This window comes from Berghia stephanieae, chromosome 14 (assembly GCF_034508935.2).
Source record: "Berghia stephanieae isolate SIO BIC M18660-M18661 chromosome 14, UCSD_Bste_1.3, whole genome shotgun sequence".
In the NCBI taxonomy this organism is placed as follows: Eukaryota; Metazoa; Mollusca; class Gastropoda; order Nudibranchia; family Aeolidiidae; genus Berghia; species Berghia stephanieae.
The window spans coordinates 28,103,110-28,116,032 of NC_088373.1; the positions used below are offsets into that span (position 1 = coordinate 28,103,110).

Below are 12,923 nucleotides of genomic sequence, written 5' to 3' on the forward strand. Positions count from 1 at the left end.
CTCTGTTTTCGTTGAAATAGAGAAAGGGCGACCACTTCTTTCTGACATAATAATTGATGGTCTTAGTGGATGATACTGGTCATTTAATATTTTAGTTATTTTATTTATACAAAATTTCTCGTATAAAAGATCTACATCGTCAACATCATTGATATAGCGTTTAATGGATTTTTTAATATTTGAATTTATTTTGTTCCTTTCCACTGCTAAGCAATTGCCTCCCCAAGCTGTTATACAAAATGACAAAACACTTTCGATTACTGCTCTATAAAATAATGTGCAGAGGGTTTTATCTATTCTAAACTGAGAGAGTTTTGATAAAAAAATATGTACGTCTGCACATCTTATGCCTAATTATTTTCAAGTGTTCATCCCACTTGAGCCTGTCATCAATCGTTACACCAAGGTATTTGTAGTGAGGAACTCGTTGGACGAATTGGTCCTTTAATTTTAACGGTTCTATCGGTTCCTTCACTCTCCTAAAGTCAATCACTAGCTCCTTTGTCTTGCTTATGTTAAGCTCTAGGTGGTGGGCATCACACCAAGACACAAATCTATCAATTTCTTGCCTATAAGCCACTTCGTTGCCATTTGTTATGAGGCCTTGAAGAGCGGTGTCATCTGCAAACTTTATTAAAGGTACACTCAGGTTTTGACTTCTACAGCCATTCGTGTATATTGTGAATAATACAGGGGACAATACACAACCTTGAGGAGCACCAGTATTTGTAGTTATACAGGAAGATTTGTTTTGTCCTAATTGAACATATTGTGCTCTCTCCGTAAGAAATTCGAGCACCCAAGCAATTATATACTTGTTTAAATTCAGACTAGTCAATTTTTGAACAACCAACTGAGGTTGCATTGTTTTGAACGCTGAAGAAAAATCTGCAAAAAGCAATCTGCAATAGCTCCTAGCGTGATCTAGATGCCTGTAGATGTTGTTTGTAAACAGCAAAATGGCATCCTCTACGCCACGTCCTGGTTTGTAAGCAAATTGATGACTATCACTCAATGGCATAAACTGATTCCTAATTTTAACAAGAACAAGTTTTTCTAAAGATTTCATGACTATTGAAGTCAGTGCAACAGGTCTGAGATCGTTCATAGTTTCAAGTTTTTCTTTTTTTGGAACAGGAATAATTTTGACAGTAATAGTCTTCTATTTATAAGGATCGATAATTTTACTTTCATAGGTTTATTTATTGCTTTAATCGCAGACGGTATGAAAGTAATTTTGTATCAATTTCTTCTACATTTTGTCTCTACCAGGTCGTAGGTGAGTAAATTCATATTTTAAAGGATGTGTCTTATTGAGAATTTCAAATTCTTTCCTCTCAACAGCTCTTATGTAGGTAATGTTGTTCAATGCTTTTTAGTTTACAATTCATTATTTTACTCGATTCTTGAATTAATTATTCTATTTAATTTTGATTTCTATTTCACTCCACACCCTCCCCATCAGATTGTTAAACTGAAAGTTGATACACTAAGTAGAAGGGAATTGTAGATTTGCAACATTGTCTTTCTCTAAACATCAAATTTTCTACATTTTCGAAGAATATAATATTCTTTGACAAAGTTTCCTGGAGATGCCACCTACATGAGGTTTGAAATTAAGTGATCGTCAATGATCATTCCTAAATATTTGAATTGCTTGACTAGTTCAACATACTCATTATTTAGTTCAATGGCATTTTGGAGGAACCTGCCTTTTTCTGAAATAAAAAAAATGTTCTTTTGTTTTTGATATATCAAGGTTAGGGCAGCAATTCACAAAATGTTCAATTTGGTTTATATAATGCTTTTCTGATTCTTGGCCATTCAGAAGTCCTAAAATGGGTGTAACGTCTGCCTATTTAACAATTCGACATTCACCATAAATAGATATATCACCATTTGTGTACCAAATATACATAATTGGGGAGCTAACACAGCCTTGTAGGCAACCAATTGAAATGGACTTTGTTGCGAAGAAATGTATTCCCATTTTAGCACTAGGGTTCCAGTAGAAAGTTATGGAACCATTTTATGAGATTTATCGTGATAGGTTCATCATGACAACTTGTTAATGAGGATAATTGATTGTGTTCATTGAATTGACAGCCAATGAAAAGTCAACGTGTAAGATTTGTGAATAGTTTGCGGGTGATTTATCTAGATGTTTTATCATCCTGTTCATAACAGTTAATAAGGAATCGTCTACGCAGCGTCCATGTTGATAAGCAAATTGGTGTTTGTCAAGTATTTCGTAATCACATACTTGTACACGTTGGCATTTCAAAATCTTTTCAAAATGTTTCATTATGATTGATGTGAATGCGACAGTGTTTTTAAGCACTGGTACGATAATTGAAGTTTTCATCAGAACTGGAACAATTTGTTCATCGACAGGTCGCTGAAAAAAATCTGTATAGGGAACAGCAAACTTTCAAAACAGTTGGTAAGAATATTTCCACAAATCATCCCAGGACCAGGCGATTTCTTTGGTTTGCTTAAATTATAGGTTCTTGATTTCTTCTTCATCTATAAGTATTGGTTCTATCTTGTTGTACGATTCAGTATGATCGTTGATGATTGTGAAACAGTTATTAAACCTGCAATAGAATTATTCTGAAAATTAGGGTTCAAATAGATATTGTTTTGTTCAGACAAACGCATTATTTTTGAATAATTAACTTTACCGTGGTTTAAAAATAGATCGAAAGCAATGTTTGATAAATTTTACCATTTTTGTTTCATAAAATATCAATATCTAGACATTTAATGCGTGATCGAATATTTATGAGGAAATGCTTCTTTTGCCACCAAACAACCATATATATGGTTGCTTTTTTTTTCTTCTATAAATTGCGATCGAAGGTAGGAATACGTGTTTTAACACGTGTTACCAATCTCTTAGTTTTGACGGCGACATTAGCAGTACGAGGTCAACTGTATGACCATGACCCCATGGTGACCCCACAATGACACACCCCCAATTTGGTGCAAGCGACGTGTACTGAGTAAACAAAGGGTGCACGTTTTTAAAGACGAAAGATACCTCATTGTGTTCTTAATCATGCAACTTCCAAGTTAAGAAAAGATTGAGGAGCCATGAGTAACTTTGAAAAGATTTGCAGAGAAAATAATCCTTCACAAAAACAAACAAATTGATGTCAAATTCGACCTCTCCTCCGATGGAGTATAGATTTCGTGGATGACTTACCTACTGATACTGTTATCAACGGGCTAATAATATCATTCCTAACTGTTGTTTGGCCGAGTGGTGACTGATTTTCCACGTTTGATTTATTTTATGCATTGTCTTTTTAAATAGTATCCCCGAGGTTTTCGGATACTATTTATAATTTATAAGCCATTGTATTTGACTTAGATAACGTAAAGCCTAATCTCTGGAGCTTTAAGTAGATATTGGTATTGGTGCCACTGACTGTAATCCAATTTGTAACCGCATTTTGTGGGATAATAGATCTAGCAGATTCAGATGGCTTTTGCGAAAAGAATTGTTCGGGTACAGGTGGCTTTCAATGAAAAACGTGTTTACTTGAACCGACATTTCTCTCAAAAGGAATTTCTGCCTGCCTGTCAGTTATCAAGTATTAGGTCGAGCAGCAACTTCAGTGGAAATAATGAAAATGAGAACAGAAAGCGACTTGGATTATTTATGTCTGCCGGGTGTCTCATGGCTGGTAATAGCCCTTTCAGTTATTTTTATAATTATTATGATCATCATTTCCTCCTCCTCCTTCTCTTCCCTTTTCTTCCGCTTAATCTTTCTCATCTCCCAAATCCTTTGAAATGATGGTATAATGTATGCATTTTCCCCCACATAGAATGCTTCAGTCTTCAGTTTCACCTCCATATCTGGCTCTATCAATTACATTACTATTACATTTCTCAGATTTGCAGCTATAACATTAGATGTTTTCTCTTTTTCCCTGCAATAGCTATTCTTTACCAATCTTTACTTTCAATCTCTTCAATACTGTCAGCTCTAAGCACACTGTATCCAGTTATCTAGAGAAAAACATAGTAGCTAACTATATATATATATATAATTGAGCTTTTCTATAGGGCAATATCCACTAAAAATGTTCAAAGAGCACTGTTTCATGCACACTTTTTAAGATCTTTATTATAATTAGAACTTGGGGACGGCAAGTAGAAACCACAGACTCTGTGAAGAACAGCTAGAAGAAGTCATTTATAACATCTTTGTTGCACTTAAGGAAAAGATGTCAACGGCTCAACTGAACAGTGTCTTGTTACAAAAGCCAATGATTTTGGGCACGTTTGGCGACCAGACGAGTGGTAATAATAGCATCCGATGTTGTCTCCTTGATAAGGCTCTGAACATACAGAACCCCAATTGACTCGGGTTTGAAAGAATGTCTGCCCTGGCCATAGGCCAGAACGTATATATTGAAAGTGCTTTGTGAAAAGGATGCCCAATAGATGGCCAACTCTAATAAATGGAGATTGTGTTCCATTTGGCCTGTTTGGGAAATATACTTGCATTTTAAAATCCATGGAAAATCACAATACAGATGCTCATATTTATTTATTTTATTTTTCTATCCAGTTGTTATCAATGAATAGTCAGCCTCCAAGCTTTTGTTATTTTTGCTGTGTTTTTTTTTTTGTTTTGTTTATTTTTTTGTTGCTTGTTTTGTTTGACCAGTATCTTAAACTTAAAACAAAAAAGAAAAAAAAAACCCAACAAAAGTAATTGACTTTCTTTTTCTCACAGTTTTTAAAAATTTAATTATTATTATTATTATTATTATTATTATTATTATTATTATTATTATTATTATTATTATTATTATTTTTATTATTATTATCATCATCATCATCTTTATCTTTTTTAGGAAGTGCTGTTGGATATTGGCTCCACAAGAAAGGAAAAGAGCAAAATGGTTTTCCCAGCTTGAGGCACCTTATTCCAGTACCTGAGATCACAGGGAAAGTTTATGCAGCTGAGATTGTTCCGGGCCAAATTAAAAAAGGTCTTCCCACTTACACCAAAGAAGATGTAGCAAAACACGACAGTAAAGATAAAGGCATTTGGGTCACTTACAAAAATGGAGTTTATGACATTACTGAATACGTCACGATGCATCCAGGCGGGAAAAAAATCCTGATGGCTGCCGGGAAGTCTATAGAGCCTTATTGGAACTTGTACTCTGTGCACAAGAATGATCAAGTGTATGAAATGATGGAATATTTTAGAATAGGGAACATTTTAGAAGTAGCCGAGACACAAGCAGAGTTGGATGCAAACGACCCTTACAAAAATGACCCCAAAAGATCGCCATTGTTGATTCCAAGTTCTTCCAAGCCATTTAATGCTGAGCCACCTGCTCAGCTTTTGACCGACAGTTTAAACACTCCTAATCATTTGTTTTTTGTCCGCAACCATCTTCCTGTTCCAGATGTAGATGAAAAAACACATTCCCTTGATTTAAAATTTGGCAATAACAGAAGTAAATCTTTAAGTGTGAAAGACCTGAAAGCAAAATTTCCCAAAAAGACTGTGTCATGTGTCACGCAGTGTGCAGGGAACAGGAGAAGTGAGATGGTGAAGATTAAAACAGTCAAAGGCCTGAACTGGGGCTCTGCAGCTATCAGCAATGCGGAGTGGTCTGGAGTCTCACTGAACGATCTGCTGAAACATCAAGGGGTTGATATTGATAACGTGAAAGCGGAGTATATCGTCTTTGAAGGCTTGGACACTCAACCCGATAACTCTCCTTACGGTGCCTCTATTCCCATGGAACTGGCCAGGATGTTGAAAAATGACATAATTGTGGCCTACGAAATGAATGGGGAATCCATTCCCAGAGACCACGGCTATCCTCTTAGAATTGTAATCCCTGGAGTTGTAGGAGCTAGGCAGGTAATATCAAATGAGTATTTTTATAAGTTGTTACTTATTATAATCTTGGATTTGTTTCTTAACTTATTCAACTCTAACACAGGCTATCTATGTATTTAGCCCTAGTAACTTTTACCCCATCATAGGTTACATTTTTCTGAGAGACAAATTATAGGCATATTATCGAAGCTACTGTTTAAAATTTTTACACAATGTTGGTAATTGAACAAATCTATGTACATGCCAATTTTCTCTTAGTCTTAGATTGAATTCATGAGGTATTTTATTTTTCAAATTTGAAAAGTCCCAGAAATCTCTAGGGAGAGTAAACAGCACAGAGGTAGAGTTGAGTGAGTTAAACTTTGATTGATGGACTGAAGTTTCCTAATTTTGATCATTTTAGATTTATACTCAATTTCTCCATTTGATGCGTCCAAAACTTAACACCAGATTGGCATGATGGGTCACATATATATATATATATTTTTTTTGATAGATCGAATTCAGATTAATTTTTTAGATTCCAGATGTAGAAAATTGTTGAAAGTACCTATATTTGTAAGAAATAGATATATACGTAAATAAATCTTAAGTACACTGCATCAATTTCAAAGAATTTTTACATTGGTAAAGATTTTATTTCCTCAAATTTCGGATTTTCCCTTAAGATATTTCAACATTTTCTGTTTGTTATGAGTGGCAGGACTGGACAGCTGTAAGTGAAAACAGACTGTAATATTTGATTGAAGAATCAAAAAGAATTAAACTTACAATACAATTTTTTCTATCCTACTATTGTTAACAAATTTGAGATAATTCCAACTCCTTAGGTACTTCATGAATTGAAAAGAAGAGTTTTCCTTTTTATTGTGTAAAAATAAAGTCCTTTATAGCCATAAGGCTCCTTAAAAGCCGGAGTTAATGCATGTTTTTGAAGCAATAAATGGACAGTAAAAGTTGCTTGTTACCCACTGGATAGGATGCCAGTCTATCGCCAAGCACTTTTTATAAATCCAATTCTGTACAATTGGTTAGAGTTAGAAACAGTTCTTTCACCTAGAAATAGATACATTTTCCTGAACTTCTGTATCGTACATCGAGTCTAAGGCATTATTATTTTAAATAAGGGTTGAAATCAAGCATTTTGTGTTTATATGGATTTTTTTTTTCTCATTTTAATTCATATTAATTTTTTTTTTCTTTGCAAAACTGTTTATTTATTTTTTATATTCTCAGCCACTTTTTTGTAAAGGTTGGGTTTATCAGATGCTAAAATAATAAATAATAAGTATCATGAATTTATTTTTACTTGTTCATGATGGCAGGGGTATTAAAGAAAATTATATCATTCCCAGGTGAAGTGGTTAAAAACCATTTATTTTAGTGAAGAGGAGAGCACCTCTCATTGGCAGAGACGGGATTACAAGGGATTTAACTCTTCAGTCGACTGGCACAATGTCGACTTTGACTCAGCGGAATCCATATCACAACTTCCTGTCATCTCGGCCATTTGCGAACCAGCGGAAGGAACAGAGCTAGAGGAAGGAGCTGAAGAGGTAATGTGGGGGTGATGGATTGTAAATTGTGTAATCTCTTTTTTTTTCTTAAAATTTATTTTTAAATGTTACTGTTCTGTTTTTTGCTACATTTGTCTTTTTCTCAATTAACAACCAGTAATTTTTGCGTTTCTTCTTCTATTTTCTTTTGTGGCTCTGTATCTCAGTGGTACAGTGTCTCGTCTTGTCATAAAAATCAAGCAATGTTAAGTGTACTCAGTGATCAGATGGGTGACAGTGATCATGGAAAATTCCGGTCCTAAAGTTGTGTCCGACGTTAAAGCACTCTACAAATTTTACCCCACTCAACTCTGATGTGAATGAGCACCTAGCTTCAGGCAGTAATGGGTATTTTCATTGTTTTTTTCTAACGATGACTGGCTGAATATGCACGTTAAAGATATTTTTTTTTTTTTTTGGTTTGTATTATTAATGTTTGTATTTAGTGAGGATCTCACTATATGTTTTTTGCAGCCTACAGATCTGTATCTGCGTATTGCTTCCTCGGGGCCAAACTGTCCATTCAGCAATTTGGCCCAAAGGAAGAAGTACGCTGAAACAGCTCCGTGGGCCACAATAAACTTGAGTTGAAAGCCTCAATATCATGTGAACGTTCTTGTGCATTGCACTCCTCAGAAATTCATCCCTCTCCAAGGGCCTCTTGGTTTGTTCTAGCATACATTCTGGCATTTTGCATAGTATATGAAATCCAAACACCTGCTCCCTTTAGTTTTCATCCTGCTTACATAGGAATCAACTGTTTTTTTTACCACTTTTCAAACCTTAACACAACTTTAAACCATTGTAAAGGTAGTTTATTGAAACAAAGCCATCATGCTGATAATATTTACTTCAACACACCCTGCAGGTCAATGTCAAAGGTTACGCCTGGTCCGGTGGTGGCCGAGGCATCATCCGTGTGGACGTGTCAGCGGACGGTGGCCAAACTTGGCACACAGCCACCCTTCAGCCAAATGGACAGACAAAGTACAAATCATGGGCCTGGACACTTTGGGAAGCAGACATTCCACTTCCTCCTGGTGCTAAGACAACACAACTAGTGGCAAAGGCAGTGGATGTGTCATACAATGTTCAACCGGACTCTGTAGAGGGGATTTGGAACTTGAGAGGTGTTTTAAGCAATGCCTGGCATAGAGTGAATGTCAAGATTCCATCTCAGTAGAAGGGAAATATTATAAGAGAGTTTTTAAAATCAATTTATAAACTACTGTATTCCAAAAAAAATTGTTGTTTGCGATGGTTGCAGAATTGGAAGTGTGATAAGAATAAATTTGTATAGATTATGTCAACAACAACTAAAATAAAGAGAAAGGAATGGAAGAGAGAGAATTTAGGTGGTAGCATTATTTAATTCATGTTACATGGGATAGCATGATACTGAACAGACATAATTTAGAATTTTAGTTATCAATCATAACAAAGTGTCAATTTCTTAGGTTGAAGTTGTATTCAACTTGTTCAATGACCTCAGTTTAACTTGCTTTCTCAACTTTACTGTCAACTCAGCATGGTTTAATTATCAACTGGACATATGTTTAATTTAAGCTATATAGCAGATGTATTCTGCCATTGCATTATTTGAACAGTGGTAGGGTGACTAGAAGGGTCACTGGTATTGACAAAGGCGCACACAGTTTTCTACATCTATTGTGAGTGGGTATTATACATTTGGAGGTACTATAGTATAATACACCTTGTTGTATTCCAACCAATTGCTCCTCCAATGTTGTACCATCGAGAGTAATAAGTCTAAAGCTGGATCAGTTTACTCCAATTAGTTTACAAAGGTCACTTGTGGAAAATCAGTTATAACAAAATGAGGCTTGTGACTATCTCCTCGTCATCAGCTATTTTTTTCCAAGAAAAGAGATGAGGGCAAAGTATAGAGCCCAGTTGCTTCCCTTGACTTTTGATGATGAGAATTTACAAATCTAAGTCAGTTTTAAGTTGAATTCATCGGCATAGTGACTGTTTGAAGCTAGAGAAACTCCGCATAGAGATGGGTAGGATTATAATTTGTTGTCTGGTGTGTTGGATGTGGGAGTAAACACCTGAGTATTCAATGCAATGTAATCATTTAAGTATTATTAAATGCAGTGTAACAGATGGAAATGATGTAGAAGAGAAAACCTTGACAGCCATCAGTAACTTAAAAGAGGGTTTTACGGATAAATGATTAGCTTGTTAGTGGATTGGTATAGCAAGATGGTTAGATTGTTGGATGAATGAACTGTTAAGGTGAACAATTTGATGATGGTGATCATTATTATTGCAATTGTTATCATTTTTGTTATTATTGTTATCAATTTTGATGTTATTCTTTATTATTATTATTATTATTATTATTATTATTATTATTATTATTATTATTATTATTATTATTATTATTATTATTATTATTATTAATATTGGTATATTAATGATTTTAGTATTATTTTTAAAATCATCAATATTTATAATATATCATTTTGACCTTGCAATATATATAATTTACATTTATAACTATATATATTTACTCAATTATTCAGACAGCATTTAATTTTAATCATATTTGAAATACAGTGGAATCTGCACAAAGTCAACACTTTTAAAGTCAACATCTATTGTTGGTCTCAAATCTCTGTTCTTTACCTAAGTATGTTCCATTGATAATGGCATTGCTTAAATAATTGCTTAACCTTGCCAGCCATTTTCATAATTTCCCCCAAAACTTCACACCCACCCAACAGTGTCAAAATAGAAACAAAGGTTTCGAACGACATTGGAATTTTTAATAACAGATTTTCCGAGGAACAGTTGATTAATGAGTATATCCTTTCCTGTCTTTTTGAATACAATCAGCTCAGTTTTGTCCTCGTTGAATTTAAGCTTGTTGTTTGTCATCCATGCTTTAACGTTATCTAGACATGCTGCGAGTCGCTGTTTTGTTTCTTCAATGTTTTTTGATGAAATGGGAGTGTATAACTAGGTATCATTTTTAAAATTGGTATTAGACACGATACAGGTCCTTAGAAAATAATACGATGCTTTTTAAAGTGACCTATGGTTCAGAAAATAAGTCTCTCTACAACAGGGAAATCCCCCTGCCGTGGGAAGAGTTAAAAACCAACAATAACAAACCATTGTTCTGGTCCGACAGTTTTGGCTTTATCAGGATTCCACTTCAAATATAACGGGTTGACTGACTTGACTTAAATGCCTTTCGCGTCTCGACCGAAAGATCGGGTCGCCTTGGCTGTTTCCAGTATTTCCTGTGTGAGGTGTCTCCAATATTGCCGGTCCTCTGCTAGGGTTCTCAGATTTTCAAGGTCCCCTGCCGATATGAGACTAATGCTTTGTCCAAGTGTTGTGAGGTTTTTGTTTAGGATCACAGGGAGTGTTGTGATCGGTCTTCCTCTGAAAAGGTTCCCGTGTTTTTGGAAGTATCCCGACATGGCTTGGTTAGCTGGTATGTTTTTGTCCCTGCGTAGTATGTGACCGAAAAGTTGCCATCGTTGTTGTAAAATGTCAAGGGAGATTGGTCTTTCTTTTGTGATCTTACAGAGTGATTCATTTGAGATCTTTTTTGGGTATTTGATGTCCAGTACCCTTCTTAGCTGTGTGCGATGGAAGGCATCCAGATGTTCTTCTTCGGATTTTGTCAACGCCCAAGTGCCGCAGTTATACAGAAGTACCGGTTTTACAAGAGCACGGTACAGTTTCAGTTTGGTTTTTCTCTTTATTTTGTCACCTCTAATCCATACATTGGTGAGTTTACTGAGTGCGGCGTTTGATAGCTGTTTTCTTCTTTGTACATCCTCGGTGTCTCCAATTAGTGAGCCGACTTTCTTTGTTCTTTTCCATTCCTCTTTGTTCCTCGGTTATGGTCGTTAATACATTGGTGATAAGCAATTGTTTTTATTGTGATCAAAGTGTGTGTAATGTTTCCTTTGATCAAGTGTGCGGGGTAAATTGAAGTATTGATTTTAATTCTTTTTTATTTTGAATTTCATTTTGGTTTTGTTGTTTATTTATTTTTGTACCAAACCCCAGGGTTCACCTGCTTGCCAAGTTTGTTCATCATTAAACCTAATACTGTGCAGTGAATTGAACATAAATGTGGCAATTACTGCAGCACAGTGAAAACCAGTTAAAAAAGATTAATGACTAAACCATTAATAGCAATAAACATAACCTATTTGTAATCTTGTCAAATATTTTCTCTTCAATACCCTTTTTACAAACCGTCAGCAATGAGAAAGTGCAAACCACATCTTTACTAACACTAAAAGTAAAAGGAAAAGACATCTTCACTAACACTAAACTGAAAAGAGTTGCTTTTCATTATCAGTTTGTGTCAACTATACCAAATTATTCCGTATGAAAAGTAAATTGCAAATCCTCTACTCAGATCAAGGTCTGACCTCCCCTGTGTAAGTCTTCCTTGTAATGAGTTTTCATTTAACTGGTTTTTACTTTATTCGGTCTGACTCAAGTTCCCACTTTATTATGGAGAAAAAAAAAGTTAAAACAAAGGAAATACGCTAGATGGGGTGTTCCAATTCGGACCCCCAAAATGACTCTCAGCTCAATGACTTCCATTGGCCAAAATTGTGAAAAATAACTATTACATATGTTGCAAACACCGTTAATCTGAAGTTTTAGATAACATACCTTTCCATTATCACATTTTATTTGTGTGTTTGGCCATTATTTGTGGACCCTAGTCACTTGTCCCAATCTGGACACCATGTATTCCAATTGTAACATCCTGTTGTGCCAATTCAGACACCCCTGTGACATATGAGGCAAATGCAACTAGCTTTTCTTAGATTTAGATGTCAATGAGCTTACATTCATGATTAGAGTGAATTGATTGGATAAAAATCAAATATAAAGCTGGTTTCTTTGGAATTTAAGTAAAACAGAAAACGTTTTCAAGATCTATTTTGATAAACAAAATTTAAAAAAAAAACTTAGATATGCTTACTTATTGATTCCAGATGATGCTCAACCACCAAAAAAAAATCAAAACAAAATGTGTAAAATCCTTTTCAATTGTACAAATTTATATTGCAAAAGTTGTTGCATTATATTGCTTCTTCGACTGTAAGATGACTCGAATTTGTGAAGAAGCAATGTGAGAAGCTCGTACCTGATCTTCGAGCCTGATCTTTGAGTAAGACAGAGATTTTAAGAGACTATTTCTGGGTGGGGTTCCTGACCTCTCATAGTGGGGCAGGGAGGCACTTACTGTGTCCTCTATACCCCTATATCTGTTTTCCAACTTGCTTTCTGTCTTTGTCTTGGAATGAGATTACTCGGTTTTATCTTGGCCCTGGCCAGATACCCTGGCTGTTAGGGAAACAGTCAAATGTATATTTAGAGTTTTGAGAGATGATATTTTTTACCTTGTAACTCATCTCTCTGTTATTATGCACTGTATTATTTTGTGTTTTACATGCATGTGATTTGTAAACATTTGA

General features: G+C 35.0%; 1 protein-coding gene across 1 annotated transcript; it reads left to right on the plus strand.

The window, feature by feature from the left end:
• Window positions 1-2,982: 2,982 nt before the first annotated feature.
• On the plus strand, window positions 2,983-8,763 carry LOC144959445 (sulfite oxidase-like). Its single transcript, XM_078892035.1, has 4 exons — window positions 2,983-3,692; window positions 4,875-5,902; window positions 7,237-7,437; window positions 8,306-8,763. The coding sequence occupies exons 1-4, from the start codon at window positions 3,488-3,490 to the stop codon at window positions 8,618-8,620; spliced, it is 1,749 nt and encodes a 582-aa protein (XP_078748161.1). The 5' UTR covers window positions 2,983-3,487; the 3' UTR covers window positions 8,621-8,763.
• The last annotated feature ends 4,160 nt before the right edge of the window (window positions 8,764-12,923 follow it).